Source organism: Theropithecus gelada, chromosome 5 (assembly GCF_003255815.1).
Source record: "Theropithecus gelada isolate Dixy chromosome 5, Tgel_1.0, whole genome shotgun sequence".
Classification (NCBI taxonomy): domain Eukaryota; kingdom Metazoa; phylum Chordata; class Mammalia; order Primates; family Cercopithecidae; genus Theropithecus; species Theropithecus gelada.
In genome coordinates this window covers 19859166-19879794 of record NC_037672.1, presented here as the reverse complement: position 1 = coordinate 19879794, position 20629 = coordinate 19859166, and the positions used below count along the sequence as shown (strand labels likewise).

Below are 20629 nucleotides of genomic sequence, written 5' to 3'. Positions count from 1 at the left end.
AATCTTGATTTGGTTTGGCTGTGTTCCCACCCAAAATCTCATCTTGAATTGTAATCCCCATAATTTCCATAATCCCCACATGTCAAGGGCGGGACCAGGTGGAGGTAATTGGATCACAGAAGTGATTCCCCCAAGCTGAAATGTGATGGTTTTATAAGTATCCAACATTTCCCCTGCTTGCACCCACACCATCCTGCCGTCCTGTGAAGAAGGTGCCTGCTTCTCCTTTGTCTTCTGCCATAATTGCAAATTTCCTGAGGACTCCCCAGCAATGAGGAAGTGTGAGTTAATTAAACCTCTTTCCTTCATAAATTACCCAGTCTCGAGTATTTCTTCATAGTAGTATGAGAACGGACTAACACAGTCTCTGCAACTCTTATACAACAAAATATGCTAAAAATATTCATTCAGTTTCTCTGCAGAATTGGAAGGCATTTAAGCCAAAGCCTGCTGGGTTCTGTTTCCCAAGTACTGTTGTGGTGCAAGAAATGAGCTTACACAGCTCTGAGAACACCCAAGCCAGTCTCTGGGAATCTCGTGCCCAAGAACTGGGAGGATCCAAGCTGATGAACTGGTGTATCTATGGCAGCAAGACCCTGGCCCAAATGAGCAGGAAAGTAACACAGGGCCTAGGAACAGAACTAGAAGTAGGGCCAAGACCCAGCCATGGCTACAACATCCATGGAGATGCCATTTGTCATACTGTTAAAACCACTTGTTCCATTTCCAAGGTCATCTGAAGCTGTGGCTGACAAAATGAAGCTGAAGAGATATTCTGTATTTCTAGTTATAAGAGACCCAGAGACTGGTGGACCAGGGAGGCAGGATTAATTGAAGGAGAAATAGCCCCTTGATTGGCCCTTTCCTGGAGCCCTCTTTTATGCATTTTAGATCACATCTCCCTGGCCATCTATGAGAATCTCACAACAGAACACAGGGCCCATTCATCTATGTATCCTTAGATTTCTCAGTGCCTGGAGTAAAGGATTGCCTGTTTCTTCTCTTTCTCATTTCTCCCTCTCCCTTTTCTTCCTCTCTTCTCCCCTCCCTTCTTCTTTTCTCCTTCCTCTCACCTCTATCCGGAGCTCCTTCTCTTATCTCATTTGTGTTTTCATTGCTCTCTTAACCTTGTTCCCAGGAAAGAACTTGTTACTAAATATTTACACTTCAGTATGAGGTTAAGGTCATATCCTACTTTTCTGAAGGTCATTTGCATTTTAAATCTTGTTTCTCTTTGTGTAATGGGGCCACAGTAAAAAACAAAACAAAACAAAACAAAAATGATGACTTTGACACATACTTCCCTTCTGATGTAAGAACCCTGGCTCTTGAGTGAGAATTCTTGAAGTCAAGTCCCATCTCCTCAACTGCTAACACTGTAGTTTTGGGCAAGTTACTTAAGCTTTCGCATCTCAGCATTCTGATCTATATAATGGGGTTAATAATTAGTTATTCTATTGAGATATTGTGACAACTCAATGAGACAGTTTATGTAATGCACACAGCACACTTTGTGTCACGTGGTAGGAACTCAGTATTATTGTACTACAAACTATAATATGTAAAAGGGATAATGATTATTATTATCCTGGAGAATCACTGCCCTAAAGCCAGCCCAGTGTGGTAGAATGTGACAGACACTTATTATAGAGAGATTACATCAAAAGGGATATGACAGGAGAGCCACAAATTGCATACTGGATTAAATGGGTAAACCCAGGAACTCATTCAGGTTAGGCCACAAAGACTGGGAAAAAGAAATTATGGAAATATGTCATAAATCCTAAGGAAAGCTTATATTCTAAAGCAAGTTTTCTGGTTGAACTTCCAAATAGTCTACTTATTTGTTTATGTGAAGATTACGTACTACACATGCTTTGATCATAAGATTCATGAGAACTATTTTCAAGATACATTAGTGCAATATTGCTGGAAGTGTCTTAGGATGGGAGGTAGTTTTTTTCCCCTCAGCTTTCTATTTGGAAATCCAGTCGACCTTGTGGATTCAATAGGGCATTCAAAACAGAAGACTGCAGTGCTTAATAGTTTAATGGATATCCATATACATATTTTAAAGAAGTCCATTCAAGACACATTTACTAACCTTTCAGAATGAGCCTTCAGCTAAGTGAAACCACTTGAGTCTGATCATGTTTGAGCAGAAAGTTCATCTGGAGAACATTTAGGAATTTTCAAAGTAATTGAGAAACCCCAAAATAGAAAGGCTTGATATACTTTAATGTGGAGGTGATGTGGAGGGTAGAGTAGAGGGTGCCTGAGGGTGAATAACTTTCATCATTTTGGTGAGAAAATCTTACAATGTGAAGAGACTTGAAGGGTCATACACCGACCTTGTCTTTGTTACTTGCCCCATCAAGTCCTGATGTTAAGTGGCATCTTTCACCAACTATCTAATCTCATTTTTCTCTCCTGACTTGGAGGTCTCAATTTGGCTTTACCACCTCGTGAATGCTGTCTCTTGTTTTGTTTTTGTTTTGTTTTTGAGACACGGTCTCATTCTGTTGCCCAAGCTGGAGTGCAGTGTCACAGGCAGCCTCTGCCTCTTGGGTTCAAGCAATCCTCCCACCTCAGCTCCCCAAGTAATTGAAACTACAGGCCCATGTCACCACGCCCAGCTAATTTTTGTAATTTTTGTAGAGATAGGGTTTTTCCATGTTGCCCAGGCTGGTCTTGAACTTGTGAGCTCGAGCAATCTACCTACCTCAACTTCCCAAAGTGCTAGGATTACAGGCGTGAACCACGGTGCCTGGCCAATGCTGTCTTTGTGTGTGCCCATTTATGTTCCTGGGAAAGTCACTTCTCCTCTCCAAACTCATTTTCAATGACCTAGATTAGGTTTCTCTCTTCAATGCAACCTTCCAGATGATGCCAACTATCCTGTTGGCTTGCTTCTCTTAGCTCCTATTGACTGAGAGAATACGTTTTCCTTCTAGAGCTTTACTTCTTTTTAACTTTTCAGCGTATCATCCTGATTTTTCTGTCCTAAGGAAGTCAAGGATTATGAAAAGCTAAAGGATTCAAAGCCACCTGTGTCCACTTCCAAGTCCCCGACCTTGAATAAGCCAACTCTGCTCTTTATACCTCCTTTTTATGCATTTGTAAATTTAAAAAAAATAGTATTTTATCTTTAAATGATTTCTAAAAGATTGTACAAATATGGATATAGGGGTGAAAAAAACTTTCTCTGCTTCCTTCTTAGGTTTAGTAGTTGGACCCTGTAAATTAAACTGACAAAGGACAGATTGATGGGAAAAATAGATAATAGAGTTTATGTACATGTGCAGTGCACATTCACATGTGAGAACTCAACGAAGAGTAACTCAAAGGGGTGCTTAGCATTGGGGGATTATATAATCATCCTAACAAGGGTGATAAATTGTGAAGTGACAAGACAAAGAGAAAAGGATTTGGGCTTCTAGGGTGGTAAATTGTGGAAAGAAAAATATACGGGGGAAATTAATGGAATATAAGGCTTATTTATAAGGTTTCTTATACAAAACCCACTGGTGCCAACTTTCTGCCCAGTGATTATAGTTGTTTCATCCTTCTCATACAGGAGAGCAGAAGGGAATACTTTACAAAGAGAAATTTACATATCTATCTCCTGCCTTGAGGCAGAAAGGGGGGAAGGTAGAGAGTTTTTCCTGAGTCTCCTATTTCAGTTGCATTCAATTGAAAATAACCCTTATGCCAAAGTGATGTATTTTGGAGTAACATTTTCTGATTCCCTTCATAGGTTAATCATCTTACATTTAAATTTGACTTAACTTGTTTCTATATGCATTGTAATTCTATGCATTTGAAGAGAGAACAGGTAGATTGTAAATATATCTAATTTTAACGTTTTTCCTCAATCTTGCTACACTTATTTTTGCATTTATTATAATGTCAACAAACAGTATGAGGAACATTTCTTAACCGAGACTATCGCCTGGTGAAATTTCAAACTGAAGCTATAACAAAGAAGGAAAAATGATCAATTTCAGGTTTTAGATAAATCATTTAGATAAATCATTAAAGGATTTAAATAATCCTTTAAATTTGAGATAATTTAAAGGATCACAGTGGATTGGGGCAAGGAAATGTAAGTCTACTGACCCTGTCTCTTTAACAGACTGGTCAATTGATTTGGACATGCCTCCTTGGAGTGAGTTTTTACTTCTCTAAGAGTTTCTGTCAATATTTTCCTTTGGAACTCTCTTATCCAGTTAAAGAGCCCCATGCAACATGGTGCAGAGGATGCTGACAGTCAAGCGGTGAATGATAAAGTAGGCAGAACCTGGTACCAAGTATACCCACATTCAAATCTCAGTTCTACCAAGTGCCATCTATCAGGCTTCGGGCAAGTGACTTAACCTTTTAAAGCCTGAATTTTCTCCTTGAAACCAAATTATTTCAGGGAACTATAAAAGGATTAAATTAGTTAATCTCTGTAAAAATTTTAGAGTAGTACCTGACACTTAAAGATTCTCCATAAATGTTGGTAGCTACTATTTTTGGAGTAAATCAGGTATAAGTCCTGGTTATGTCCCTTGTTGAATGTAATTTCATGAAAATAAATGAATCCCAATGCACCTTAGTTTTTTTTTTATTCTTCTTTGAAATAGTGATAACACCTCACCTATTGATTTGGGGTGACCTATTGATTAATTTATACATGTAAACTACATAATACAGTGCCTGGCTTAGAATCAATGGGTAAAAGCCACTAGTGTACCTTTGGTATTCCCTTCCTTTGGTATGAAAGACAGACCTCTACTGGACACTCATTACAATGTAAAGAAAGGGGTGAGCATGTAAATGAGGGAGGAAGCCAGCGTGTTTTAATATGACAAACTGGGTTGGAGCTAGTAAATTACTGCAATGAAATGATTGAGCCATGATCTGGAGTTACTTTTTTAAATTTTTAAATATTAAAAATAGAGGTAGAGTCTCACTGTGTTCCCCAGGCTGGTCTCAAACTCCTGAGCTCAAGTATCCTCCCACCACAGCCTCCCAAAGCGCTATGCAGGCAACTCTTCTTTCCCTGAGTGGCCCTAGATAAACATCGTTCCCCAGAGGTCCCCTGCTTCCCTAGACTTTTCAGACGAAGCATGAAACTCCTCTTATGGTGCTGTCGCCTTACAAAATCTCACAGCTGGGGGTGCATGTGAAAGAGCCCCCGCATACTTGGGAGCCAGCAGATTGGATCGGGTAGCCACAGCTGACAGAGCTCAGAAAGCATGTGGTAAATGTAACTAATGCAGATAGGAAAGGGCTGGACCTCCAATCAGCTGGCAGATTCTAAGTAGAGAATGCTGTTGTCCTGAAGGGAAATTCTATCTGAAACCAACAAAATCATATTCATGGGACTTTATGTGAATTTCAAAAAGGATAGGAATTTCATTCCTGGAAAAGATGTGGCAATGTTACAATGTGTCATTTTTTTTTTTTTTTTTTTTTTTTTTGGAGACAAAGTCTCGTTCTGTCCCCCAGGCTGGACTGCAGTGGCAAGATCTATGCTCACGGCAAGCTCCACCTCCCGGGTTCTTACCATCTTCCTGCCTCAGCCTCCCGAGTAGCTGGGACTACAGGCACCTGCCACTACGCCCGGCTAATTTTTTGTATTTTTAGTAGAGACGGGGTTTCACTGTGTTAGCCAGGATGGTCTCGATTTCCTGACCTCGTGATCCGCCCGCCTCGGCCTCCCAAAGTGCTGGGATTACAGGCTTGAGCCACTGCGCCTGGCCGAGATGCGGCAATTTTAAAATATTTTACCAACTCTCTAAACCAAGAGATCAATTGGCAAATATTTGCTGAAATCTGCTGATAGAAATAAAGGGAAAAGCATGAATTTGGAAGCCAGACAAAGCAATGATTGAATTCTGGGGTTTCTAACTATGTGACCCCCTCTCAGCACTTTAGTTGTTTTCAACTACAATATGGTATGATGCAGGATTGAAAGACATGTTTACATTTAACTTGACCTCATTAATTTCTGTAATTTTTTTTTTTAACTTTGGACTTTCTGTAGCTAAACGTTGGAGGAAATTTCAGAAAATGGTTACCTAAAATATTTATTTTCCCACTAATTACTAAAACCTGCTTCCCCTCCACAGGCTTGCCAGCATAACTGAGAAGAAAATGTTTGGGTGGATGGGTGATTGGGCAGATGGATACAAGGATATCTCTTATAAATATGTTATTCAAAATGAAAAGCACCTTTGGCAGGACCAGCGTATTTCTAGGACTCAAGGGAAAGAAACCACTCTGTGGGTTGAGACGATCAGCAGGTCTTCATGGGAAAAACCCTGGAACTAGACCTGGGAGCGGGGGTGACAGGACCAGGGAAGAGCAGAGTCGTTTCATCCAAGCGGACCTTGCAGAGCCTCTAAAGAGTTGGAACTTCCATCATCACCCCACAACTACCATATGCTGGGCAGGGGACCCCAGGGACTGGGCTCAACTCCCCACAGACTTAGTTAATTCTTACATCAACCATGAGAAGGGGGCATTCCCGTTTAAAACTGAGATTCAGAGATGGAGCGGATTCTCCAAGGTCGTGGAGCAAGCAAGGGCAAGGCTAGGATTGTACCCAGGTCTACCAACCTCAAAACTTGAGCATGGTATACTATAATATTTCTAGTAATGATTCAAGTTACCATTATAGACGGTTACTGCCTCTATAAAGTCTCCTTCCTCATACCACCATACCCTTTCCCAAATAGAGTTGACTTTCCCTCCTCGTGTTCCCGCTGTACTGTGCAGGCGTCTATCCGAGTGTTGGTGCATTTATTGGTCACATTTTACTTCATGCCTGCCTCCCCATTAAACTATAAGCTCCCAAAAGCAGAGCTGAGCAATATTCATCATTTGATCATTCACGTACCATTTATAGTTCATCATAGCAGCTTAATAAATGCTAATGAATGACTGACTGAATGAAAGCGTGTTGCCTTCCAGTCACTATGTCCACTGCTTGGCAAGTTAGTTAACCTCTTCATGCTTTATTTTCCCCATCTGCAAAGTTAAAATTATTAGAATTAACTTATAATCTGCTACTTTTGTGGTAGATTAACTTATCTACCACGTACAGATGTAGGGATAAGTTAATTTTTGAAAAGTCACTACAATATTGATGAGCACATAGTAAATGCTTATTTAGTACATGGTAACTATTACTGTGATCACATTTTATTCCCATAATTCCCTTTAAACGGAGAACTTTAAATGAAGTATTATGATCTTGACATCATAGAATAGGACCTGTTATTAGAATGGTTAAGTGTCTTGCACAAGATCACATAGGGAGAAAGAAGCAGAACTTGCACATGTCCCTGTGGGTCTGAGATATTACTCACAAACCCTTATATTTCCAGTTCACATACAGGGTCCCTGTTGATTCTCTTCACCTCCATTTTTAGGTTGGGCTTCAGCAGAGTGGAGATAACCAACAAAGTGATTCAGCCAGTGTGGTCCTGGCACAGCACAGGGTCTGTTTGGAGTGGTTTGGACTAGCACACGTGATGGCATCTTTGCGACGGTGCTGTCCACACTTCCCAGTTGATAGGAGTCACCTGGCCTTCTTACTTAATAACACACACTCCAGGCTCCTCTGATGAGCGTGGTTTTAACAAACAAGCCCAGGTTGTTTTTATCATCAGGGAAGTTTGTGAAACTTTGCTTTGAGAGAGACTGAGGCCAGACTTTAAAGGACGATGGTGGTGCCCATCTTCCAAGGGGCAGTTATGAACATCTTAGTTGTTACTGGGTACTGCTCCGCCACGCCCTCCGTCCATGTTTGTAAATATAATATAAGGACTAAATCAATCTCCCTGATAATGCACCCAGCGTGATAGCAGAGACCAGAACAAGGAGTGGCGTGGCGGGGGAGGCTCAGGTGTTCTCCTTTGACAAAGTCATTGAATCACGGAGCTTTGCTCCTGCACTTTTCTCCCTGGAAAAGCTGCTTATAGACTTCCACGGGGGCTTTCAGAAAGGACCTGTAGGCACCAGCCACCAGAACTGATTATTTCCTAGCATTCAGAGAGGGGGCTGAGCTCTCTCCCAGAGGAGGCTCTAGGAAGAGAGAGCAACAGCTTTGGCAAAAAGGGGCCATTCGCAAGCTTCCCAGGCAGCAAACTAGCGCGCAGATCTGCCCAGCCTCGCATCCTCAGCGAGGCAAGCGCGCGGTGCTCTCCGGGGCAAGTTTTTTAGGAGTGTCCCTTCTCGCCACGGACACGGCAAAGTCTCCAGTTCTCCGACAGACGTTTCCCTTGCAGCTCTGAAGTCGAATTACTCGCCCGCTGGCTGCAGCGTAGAGTGGAGAGGTCCGTGCGCTGTGGTTGCGGGGGGAGCCCCGCCAGCCAAATGCCAGGATCAGCATGAGAGGCTGGACTTTAGTCCAGGTCTGTCCTCACCCCGGGGGACCGCCGGCTTTGCAGGGTGCAGCTGCGAGGAACTGCTCACTTTTTTCCCCTTGCAAGTCTTTGTTCCAAGCCTGACGTTGCTACGATTCTGTAATTAACTCCCTCCACTCCAAAGGGGTCTGGAGGCTGGGATGCTCTGCCAGCTCAGAGGATGTTGACTCTGGAGTGGGAGTCCGAAGGACTGCAAACAGTGGGTATTGTTGTGATTATATGTGCATCTCTGAAGCTGCTTCATTTGCTGGGACTGATTGATTTTTCGGAAGGTAAAGTGGTCGCTCCCAGTCTGTGCTGTTGGGCAGGTCTGGTTTAGAAGTAGATATAGATGCTGCAGAAGTTAAGAGGGCTTAATACTCAAAGTAAAAGTTTTAAAATATGCATGTTTGGCATAGAGCATCTAGTGACTGGACAGTTCATTTTGGTTTATCCAGATATTTTATATTAGAAGGGAAAGGATATTGTACCATTATCTTTCTATTTGAAATCTACTTGGGTTTAGCATTTTGTGGGTTAAATATTTTTCTAAGGTGGGAAGTTAGGACTCCTATGGGGTGATAATACGGGTTGGTATTTGGTTGTCAAGTTCATGTTGGCTACCACGCCTTAATGTCATTAGTGATTTCATCCTATGAAAGAGTATCTTGATTTGTGAAGAGAATATCTGTGTGTGCCTCATTAGTTAGGAGGTGTGAGGGTGAACCCGGGTGGGTTATTATGATATAAAATGGGTAAGCTTTTGCTATGAAATTGAGTTAATGGGTGCTCAGCAAAAATGTGCTTGGAACACTTGATTTGCAAGTGTTTCATTTGCATTCCCCAGTGAGTCTCATTGCTCATGCGTCTCCTGAGTGGGAACTCATACACACGAGGCAGGACTGTTGCTATCAATAAAAATTAGATCCATCTAACATAAATTTTACTCTTGCTGTCCAAAATGAATTTTGTTATTCAAAGATTGGAGAGTTTTAAAAAGTTGATTAACTTTGCTTTAACTATTTGAATGTATATGTATGTATCAAACACACACACACATATTTTTTTTATAAAATAATGCTTTTACTAAAATAATACCCTTTGAATCATTTAAACCTAAATCATTTGATATCAATTCTACATGCAAGCCTTTCTCTCTTCCTAAGTGAAAGAATGGCATCCCTGAGATACTTACTAATATTTCTTCCAGATATGGATATGATCTTTTATTGCCAAGTTATGAATATTTACCTCTCACATTGTGTTTAATGTGGGGAGATGGAAATATTTAAACTTGCCTATGCTTTCTGTAATCTTTCTAACTATAGGAGCTAAGACCTGATAGCTATGATGACATCATCCCAAAGCACATCCGGTATACAGGTTGTTTCTGTCAATATGTTAATAACGGTCAATGTATCTTATCTTCAGAAAGGCCTTTTATTCTGCAAAGTAGGTTCATTAGATTCAAACTGTTTAGACAATATAAGAACATACATTCTCTTGTAATCTTCATATCTTCTTTAAAGTGTTCTCAATCAGTTCTGCTTCGACACAATACAAATAATACTGTAATGGTATTAAAACCTCAGAATTTAGTTCTTTTTCCTTTTCTTATATTTCACAGTAATTTTATTTAACCCCTGAAGGAAAATAATGCATAAGCAGGCTTCTCCAATGTTACAGAATTGTCCATTCTCTTGTGATTTCTGCCTCAATGCACTAAATGCTAGTGTCTTAATACAGTACAAGTAATTTCAATTTCTATGATTGGAATACTTTGCTTCTATTTTATTTTGTCACCACGTTTTTGTTCTCTGGGCTTAGTTGAGCCATAGTCCCCAACTTTAGTGCATTGTACTGGAGCTTAGTTTCAGAGCTGGGTGCTAAAGGACAACCCCCACGAATGTATTGAGGAAGTCAACTTTCACAGTGCTATGAGGATAGCGCATAGTTCTTATATTGTCAATGTTAATAATGTAGAAATTTAAAATCAAAAGTCCCAAGTGTAAGGTCCCTGGCAACGATTCAGCTTTTATTCTTCAAGGTCTGTTTCATATCACTTAAAGTTGAAGGTCTGCAGATTCAAACTTCAAATTTGAGTTTCAACAAAATGAAAATTAGAATTGTAAACCTGACTCCCCCAAATAGAATCACAGAAATTTTGAGTTGATCTGAAATGTCTTCCTTGGGAGAGATATCTAAATCATATTCCTATCCATATCTGAATAATATATTTCTATATCTACACACACACACATACACATAGAGATATACATAAATATTTTTAGATATTATGTGAAATGTTCAGTAAGCTGGAGAAAGTTTTGATTCCATATAGAATCCACGATCATGCTGAACCACAGGATGCAGGTTATCCCCATACATGAGGGAAGACCCACATATACTTGTTGAGCGAGTCCCTTTTTCCTCTGAAATACATGTTAGGAAATATTAGTCTGGGCCAACTCTTATTTTGCATAGGAGACAACTACAATCCAGTGAGGTTAACTGACTCGTCATAAGGCAAATGTCACTGGGAGCAGAAGCAGGTTCAAAAAATAAAGACTACTGAATCCTATACAGTGCTTTTCCTACTGCAACATACTTTTATACATCTTCCTTAATGTTGGGAAAAGGAATAAATGAAAATGCACATGGGAAGTTTCTGGAATTCTTGAGCCTTTTCCTGAATTGACTGTTAATATCATGTGAAATATTTGTGGCAGATGCATTTAAAAGAAAATCACATAATGGGCATATAATTTCTACAAGGTTTTGACCTCGATCCAGGAATGGGACCCAAGCATGGGATATAAATGAGCTAAGCCAGACCGCTGACTTTTGTCATAAATTAGAGGCAAGATTAGGACAAAAGCAAGCCAAGCTGTCTCCCCAGCCCCTTGCAAACCTCTACGATCTGCACTGAATTTTGACCAAATGTGACTTACATTCAATCATGATGAATGTCCAGTTCAAGCAGAGTCCAAGGATGAAGTCCAGTGAGAAGATGACACCTCTATCCTAGGCCTCCTGCCTGTTTCTTTAGACTATGACATTGTCTAAGCAGAAACAGAACCTGGACTTTTTGATCAGTAGCCAAGTAAAGGATTAAGAAAAAATTGCAGCTAAAGTGCAAACCACCATAAAAAATTAGATTATCAGAACCTTCATTCTTTCTAGCTGCAAATAATAAAGGCTGACAGGGTTATCCCAATGCAAATTGCTAAATTCTTCATTAAGATTACATCACCTAGAAAATATAACCCACAAGAGGCCAGAGAATTAGCCTCTTTTTTATGGTGGAGAAGTGCAGGTGAAAAGGCCCAGAGTAGAAGTTTGAGCTTCTTTTAGGCAGCATTGAGCTTACATGCTGTCCTCAGGAAGCAGTGATACATCAATGGTACCATCATGGAATATTTTCTCCAGTGTGATTTTCTATATAATACATTAGAAAGTACTTCTGAGTTGATTTGAATGAGAGAGTCCATATTAATGTTGAGATAAAGCAGTATTGCCTTAATATTTTCATCTCTAATGTTGACTAGAATTAGACATAGAAAAGGGTTAAGGGAAACAATTCCTTGTTTTGGTTTCCAATTTTGATGGTCTTATTTTTTAAAAAAAGTTTTAATTGAAATTCACGACTTAAGACTCAAAAGCAATTTGTAAAGAAGATCAAAATAACCAATGTGATTTTATTATGGGGATTTGAAATTTTGCACGTATTCACTCATTAGTAAGGGGAAGGAGAAAGAACACTCATGAGATTAAGCACATCATTTCATACTTTAGCTTGTGATCTTGTCATATTGAATTCTAATGTGTGCAGGGTACCCTGTTGGGTATTGACTGAGAGGGTGGGAAAGTGTGAGATGAACATTGAAGTGCCCTCAACAAACTTCCATTCTAGTAAAGGAGACTACTTACTAAACAAGACAACAGGAAATAATGCTGGGCATAGGCCCAAGCCATGGCCGGTAGAAGCAGAGGTAGAAAGGTTCATTCTGGAAAGGACTCCAGGGAAGGTTTAATGGAGAAGAAAAACTAGTTGTACAGGACCCTGGAGTGAGAGAAACGTTTCCCAAATTGGAAAATCCAGGAAGAAGATTCCAGGCTGAGCAAAGAAATGGAACTGTGACTCTAGGCGCAGACAATGGGTGGCTTGCGTGGATTAGGACAGTGAATTGAGTATGGCTCGTAGCACATGGGTCTAAGAACAGTAAAATAAAATATGTGGCTGGATAAGTTACTTGGGGTTCAACACTAGAAGTGCAGACTTATTGCCTAGCCATTGAAGAGCCATTGACTCAAAGACTTCAACTTTCAGGGAGCAAGTGGTACAGATCCATGTTTTAGGTCGGTCAACCTGGGAGTAGGTGAAGATGAGTTCAGAGGTAAGAAGGTGGAAGCAGAGATACTAGTTATGCTTTTGTAGCAATTCAGATGGGAGATTAGAAGGACAAAAATCCACAGAATTCCCTCCTCAATAAAATACTTGGCGAGAACTGTTCATTTCCAGTTTTTCCAGAAGTTCTTATTTAATATGATATCCATGACATGCAGCTCTTTGGAAACAATATATTTCTACTTTATTTCAGAGCCACTTTGTTTGGCTTTATTCAATATCTTTTTTTATGAGAAAAGAAAGAAATGTGGAGTATGCAGAGATCATAACTATAGGTATAGTGGAAGGAACTTAAAACTTTAGATAGATTTATCTGCTCTCTTACAAGGTCTTCAATTATTGTAAACTTTTTATTTTGAAAAATTTTACACCTAAAACAAGGTATAGAAAATAGTGTAATGAATTGTCATATATTCATTATCTAGCTTCAATAATTATCAGTACTTTGCCATTTGTTATCATATGGCTTGCATTTAATAAATATTTATTGGTTGTCTACAGTATGTCAGGCACTAGGCTAGGCTCTAGAATATAGAGATCAATTAAAGATAGTTGCTGCCTTCAAGAAACTCTCAGTTGCATAGGAAGAAAAAGAATACTAACAAATAAAATATAATACATCATGGTAGATAGACCAGTACAAGAAAATCCAAGAAGAATGTAAGGTCATTAAGTCCAAGTGGAGGAGATGAAAGCAATCAGAGATGACTCCATGGTGGAGGTGACCTCTAATCCTGGTTTTTATGGATGAAGAGAAGTGTATAAGATTGATATGTAAGAATGGTGCTTATGCAAGTACTATATGTAAAACACTGGGTGAGGTAACACCATGTACAAGCACAGGGCCATGATACACCATGTGAAATTCCTGGAACAACAATAAAAAGTAGGAGAGGAGTTGACAGTTTTACTCCTTCTCCTTAATGGTACAATTATCCTTGCTGTTTAGCACAGTGCTTGGTATATAGAAGTTACTGAAGAAAATTATGGCCTGAACGCCATTTGCCTCCATACAGGAATAGTGCCAGTACACATCTGCTTATCCCACATAATAAATAACTTCCAGTACCATTTTCAGGTTTCCAAAGTAGCCTAAAACTATTGATTCGTTAAGATTTTTGTTATACATATTTTTTCTGTTAGTAACATTTCACATCAAAATCCCCTCGCAAAGTGAAGATACCTGCACAGCAAACACATCTGTTTGTTAGAACTCCTGAGCCAGGGAGATAATTTCAATTAAGATAACCAACAATGAGCTGCAGAATCCCAGCTTATAGGAACTCTGGTTTGCTGGAAAAGCAACACTTTCAATTCTGTAACTGGAAAAACGTTTAGATTTATTGCTAAAATATAACAAATATGTATTACTGTGTGGAAGGGAAGGGAGGATGGTCAGGTGTTTTACTGCCTTCGAGAAATTTCCAAATTGGTTAGAGGCCAAACAGCTCATGAGTAACTAATCCAAGATGAAAAAGTATTGTGAGAGGGAGTAAGGCCTTTAGAAAACTGAAAAAGAAGAGCCATCTAGAAGATTCTGGCGAAGGCTGCATAAAGATGATAACATTTTAAATCTCAAGACTTGAGAGATCCAAAACTTTGACAGGTACAGACTAGAAATTAAAAGCAGAAATTTGAACTAGATTTTTAAAAGACAGGCAGTTTCCTGAACTCATTTTTGTAATCAGATTGGCACTAAAAATTTATTTAAAATACCAAGTTTCTGCTTGGACCTGGCAATGTGCTTGATACTGATTAGTTTGGGGACTATTATTTTCCAGTTCTAATTATTTTTACTTACTTTGGTAACTTGTGCCTCATCCAATCTGGAAGAGGAGAGCTATAATTTTAAGTGGGCAGTCAGGGGAGTGGAAGGGGAATGCCCTCCAGTCAAAAATCATCAGGAAACACACCTGTGGTTGAATAATTTTCTTTTATTATTCATTGCAGAAAGAGAGAATACACACTGCAGAGAAAGGTGGAATGTCTCAGAGAGTGTTAGGATTTATTACAGGGTTTGAGCTCATTTTGGTGCCTTTGGAGAAGGTTTAAGGGAGCAAGACATTGGCCTGGACAGGAAGCTGTCAAGAAGCCAGAGTCATGCTGTGATTGGGTAGCTGGTATCTACAAGTAGTGAAGACTAGACAGAGGTGAAAGCTGTAATAGGTAAAGCAGCAGCAGTTACTTGTATTAGCTGGGATAGGATATATTTGATTATTTTTGTGGTTTAAAATTCATGTTAGGCCAGGCGCGGTGGCTCATGCCTGTAATCCCAGCACCTTGGGAGACCGAGGCGGGAGGATCACCTGAGATCAGGAGTTTGAGACCTGCCTGACTAACATGGAGAAACCCTGTCTCCCCTAAAAATACAAAATTAGCAGGGCGCGGTGGTGAATGCCTCTAATCTCAGCTACTCTGGAGTCTGAGGTGGGAGAATCGCTTGAATCCAGGAGGCGGAGGATACAGTGAGGCAAGATCATGCCACTGCACTCCAGCCTGGGCAACAAGAGCAAAACTCCATCTCAAAAAAAAAGAAAAAGTTCATGTGTTTGCTTCTGTTCAAACATGAGTATAGAGTGCTCTTGTTATATTGATCAACCGTGGGTCCACAGTGGTGTTTTCTGATGTCCATATTCTAGGAAATCGCTTATAATCAGCAAGAAAACAACAAGACCTAACTAAGAAACCAGCTCAGCTCCTTCCGGGTGCCCACAGGTGCTTTTCATCATCTCTCATATAACAAGGGAGAAGGCAGAATAAGGCGAGAGGGAAGAGTATAGGCTATAAAGCACACAGATTTGAGTTTAAGTCCTAATTCACTAACTGTGAACAAGTTACTTAATTTCTCCCAAGCTTCGATTTCCTTTTCCTATAATGGGGTTAATAATCCCAGTCTTTGAAGGTTATTGTAGGGAATACTAAAATATAAAATATAACTGGAATATCTAGCTCTATTCTTCATCCACAAATAGGAGCCAATCAGTGCCTTTCTTGTAACTGTGTTGAAACAACAGTTGCCACATTCCAATTTCTTGAATTTGACTAGCCGTTCTCTGAAGAATGCTTCACCTAGCTGACCTGTTAGACCCAGATTGTTGGGCCCAACCCATGGAGTTTCCAATTCAGTAAATCTGGGGTTGGGGTCTGGGAATTCACATTTCTAATGGGTTCTTACTTGAGAATCATGCTGCTGGTCCAGGGGCCAAACTTTGAGAACCATTGAGTTAGGTAAGAAATTAGAAAGGCCAAACCCATGGTCTCTGCAGTGTGTTCTGCGCCAAGTTGTCTGACGCCTGCTGAGCTTGATTCTCAAGCAGTGGCCAGCCAGCTTTTTCAGCAGTAAACATTTTAGATTTTGTGGGCCATGCAGTCTGTCGCAACTCCTCAACTCTGTTGTAGCGCAAAAGCAGCCATAGATAATATGCAAACAGATAGGTATGGCCATGTTCTAATAAAACATTGTAGATGCTCTTTGAATCCCATACGATTTTCATATGTCACAATATATTTATTTAATGTCTGCCTCTTTAACTATGATTTTACATGTGAAACAATGTTTAGCTGGCAGGTGATACTAAAATTGACAACAGACTAGATTTGGCCTACCACTGTATGTTGGCAATATACCTTGTTCTAGAGTTGGCAATAAAGGGAACCATTGACAAGGGGGTCTCAGGTTGATGACTTATTGTTTTTTGGAAATTTAACTAGGTTTTTCTGTCCCTTCTGTGTTATTGAGGGGGATGGAGGTCTAGTCTCTTTTTAGGGGGTTGGTGGAATTGTCTGCCAAATTGTCAAGTGATTTAAATTAACACATATGTGTTTGTTCAATAAAACGACTTCCTTTTCCCTGACTTCACACTGCTGGACCAACTTAGATAGTTGTTATATAAATTAAGCCATCTGCCTGGTATTGTCATACAAGGAATCAATGCTTGAGTGCCCTGTCCTACTGGTTTTCATTTTCAGTATTATTGTCTCTTGGAAAAGTTGATAATATACTATTTTCATTGAGTTTGCAAACTCTTATTTCCTAGATTTGTTAAAGACCCATTTCAATTTTTAAAATTACATTGCTATTCACACTGAGCCTTTTGAGTCTAGGACACATACATTCAATCAACAAATAGTAAAAAATAAAATCACCTTAAGTATACACTCTCTTAAAAATAAAAGATCCATAAGTAGTGGATAAGATCATGGTCTTTGGAGTGAGACAGACCTAGAGTTCATTTCCAGCTTTTCTTTTTACTGGCTGTGATCTTGGAGAAGATATAACCACCTGAACCCCAGTTCTCTCATTTGTAAAATGGAATACTAGTCATAGCTACCTCACGGCATCATTGTGAAATTTAAATTAAATGATACTTGTTAAAACTCTCCTTAGCACAGTGCCTATCACACAGAGCTCAATAAATATTGGGCATTATTTATAGTGTTAACATCATTGCTTTCTTTGCTTTGCATAGTCATCATACCCATTATTAGCATAATCACTTATTCAGTCATCCAGGAAAGAAAGGTTTCCGAGTGTGATCTGTATACCAAGAACTGTACTAGTTATTGAGAATATAAAGATGTAATTTTTACTATGTTGGGTTTATATATAAATGAACATACCAAGAAATTAGTTTAGTAAATTGCCTGGGCCTCACATCTATGTAGATTTTAGAGAGGCATAAAAGAAAGATTGACCAATCCTATTTAGAAAGTGGAGAGCATCAGAAAGGACTCAAAGAGGTGATCTTTGAGCTGCATCTGAGCAACGCTTTTAGCACTCAGCATCAATCAGACTTGAGAACCACTGGCAATTGATAAATCCTACTTTAGCATTTCCAAGAACACCTCATGCTGATCTCAGTTTCAAATTCCTGGCTTATATTATTCACAGAACTCCTTCTCCTACACAAACGCCACTCTTCTTTCCCCATTTCAGCTTTAAGTGAAACCCACCCTCTCTTTAATACCACCCTTTCTTCCTAATCTGAATTCAGTTACTCCTGATGTATGTAGTACAGCAAACACAACACTTAATAATGAACCCTGATGCCCTGTCCCTGAAATCACCTAATTTGTGTTCATTCATTTTCTCTCCAGCTGAACAAGAGAGAACACCCTACCTCAGTACAGTGTGAATTTTCCCTGTGTTTCCACGGTATCCAGAGCTGTATGGAGTGTGTTACCCAGGCTCGATGACACAGGCATAAACAGATGCCTTGTGTTCTTGCACTTCACATTGTTGTGCTTTGCAGATAATGTGCTTTTTACAAAGTGGAGGCTTCTGGCAACCCTGCTGAGCAAGCCTTTTGGTGCCGTTTTCCCAACAGCGTGTGCTCACTTTGTGTCTTTGTGTCACATTTTGGAAATGTTTACAGTATTTCAAACATTTTCATCATTATTGTATCTGTTTTAGCGATCTTTGACTAGTGATCTTTGGTGTTACTAGAGAAATTTTTGTACCACATACACCAGGAATAATTGAGATCGGATTAGGAGCACCATGAACCACATCCATATAAGATTGCAAACTTAATCTATAAATACTGTGTGTGTTCTGACTGCTCCACTGACCGGCCATTCCCCAATCTCTCTCCCTCTCCACAGGGCCAGCCTGTTCCCTGAAACACAGCAATATTGAAATTATGCCAATTAATAATCCTACAATGGCCTCTAAGTGTTCAAGTAAAGGGAAGATCATACATCTCTCACTTTAAATCAAAAGCTAGAAAGCATTAAGCTTTAGTGAGGAAGGCATGTTGAAAGTCAAGATTGGCCGAAAGCTAAGCCTCTTGTGCCAGTTAGCCAAATTGTGAATACAAAGAAATCATTCTCAAAGGAAATAAAAAGTGCTACCTCACTGAACACATGAAGGATAAGAAAGCAAAACAGCCTTATTGCTAATATGGAGAAAGTTTTAGGGATCTGAATAGAAGATCAAACCAGCCATAGCCTTCCCTTAATTCAAAGCTTAACTCAGAACAAGGCCCTAACTCTCTTCATCTCTGTGAAGGCTAAGAGAGGTAAGGAAGCTACAGAAGAAAAGTCTGAAGCTAGCAGATGTTGGTTCATGAGGTTTAAGGTAAGAAGTCATCTCCATAACATAAGAATGCAAGGTGAAGCAGCAAATACTAATGTAGTAGCTACAGCAAGTTACCTAGAAGGTCTAGCTAAGGTAACTACACCAAACAACAGATTCTCAATGTAGATGAAACAACCTTCTATTGGGAGAAGATGCTATCTAAAAGTTTCATAGCTAGAGAGGAGAAGTCAATGTCTGGTTTTAAAGCCTCAAAGGACGTGCTGACTCTCTTAGCAGCTAATGCAGCTGATGATTTTAAGTTGAAGCCAGTCCTCATTTACCATTCCAACCTAGACTTCACCAGGATTCTATTCCATCGCAAGAAACCACTTTCTTTGCCCATCTAGAAGAAGTTACTCCTCATTTGTTCTAGTTTGATCATGAGATTGTAGTAGTTCAGTTAAATATTCAGGGTCCACTTCTAAGTCTAGTTCTCTTGCTATTTCCACAACATTTGCAGTTACTTCCTCTACTGAATTATTAAACCCCTCAAAATCATTCGTGAGAGTTAAAGTCTACTTTTTGGCTGATTTAAAAATTATGCTAAATCTACTCTGCCTGTGTTCTATAAGTGGAACAAAGCCTGAATGACAAAACATCTGTTTACAGCATGGTTTCCTGAAAGTTTTAAACCCACTCCTGAGACCTACTGCTCACAAAGAGATTCCTTTCAAAATATTAGTACTCAGTGACAATGCACCTGGTCATCCAGGAGCTCTGATGGAGATGTATTAATGTTGTTGTTATGCCTCTGAACACAACATCCATTCTGCAGCCCTTACATCGAGGAGTAATTTTGACTTTCACATCTTATTATTTAAGAAATACATTTTGTAAAGCTATAGCTGCCATAAAGAGTGATTCTTGTGATAGATCTAGACAAAGTAAATTGAAAACCTTCTGGAAAGGATTCCCCATTCTATATGCCATTAAGAACTTTCACAATTCATTATTGGAGGTTAAAATAACACAGGAGTTTGGAAAAAGTTGACTTCAACTCTCATGAATGATTTTGAGGGGTTCAATAATTCAGTAGAGGAAGTAACTGCAAATGTGGTAGAAATAGCAAGGGAACTAGAATTCGAATGGGGAGCCTGAATATTTAACTGAACTACTACAATCTCATGATCAAACTAGAACAAATGGGGAGTACCATCTTCTAGATGGGCAAAGAAAGTGGTTTCTTGAGATGGAATCGACTTCTGGTGAAGATGCTATGAACATTATTGAATTGATAGCTAAGAATTTAGAATACTACATAAACTTAACTGAGAAAGCAGCAGCAGGATTTGAGAGGATTGAGTCTAATTTTGAAGGAAGTTCTACAGTAGATAAAATAACAGCATCACATGCTACAGAGAAATATCTTGTGAAAGGAAGAGTTCAATGAGGCAAATTTCATTGTCTTATTTTAAGAAATTGCCACAATTACTCCAAACTTCAGCAACTATCACCTTGATCAGTCAGCAGCCAACAACATTAAGGCCAGTTCTACCAGCAAAAATATTATACTTACTAATCTTTTCGCAATATTGCTGAAGAATCAAATGATTGTTAGCAATTTTTAATAGTAAAGTATTTTTAAAGTACAGGTTGCACATTGTTTTTTAGACATAATGCTACTGCACACTTAATAGACTACAGTATTGTGTAAACATAACTTTTATATTCACAGGAAAACCATAAAAGGAAAGTATGATTTGCTTGATTGTGATTATTTTTATTGTAGTGGTCTGGAACAGA

At 39.4% G+C, this 20629-nt stretch overlaps 1 protein-coding gene across 7 annotated transcripts in view; it reads left to right on the top strand.

Annotated features, from left to right (window-relative positions):
• The window catches only part of KCNIP4 (potassium voltage-gated channel interacting protein 4), a 1213657-nt gene that overhangs the window by 949322 nt on the left and 243706 nt on the right, over positions 1-20629 (top strand). The window contains exon 1 of one of the 7 annotated variants that reach the window (XM_025385251.1): positions 8497-8692. The exons of the other annotated variants lie outside the window; for them this stretch is intronic. Coding sequence (XP_025241036.1) covers positions 8581-8692 — 112 coding nt within the window. The 5' untranslated portion in view covers positions 8497-8580. Of the gene's footprint in view, positions 1-8496; positions 8693-20629 lie in introns of those variants that run through there. 7 annotated transcript variants of the gene reach the window in all.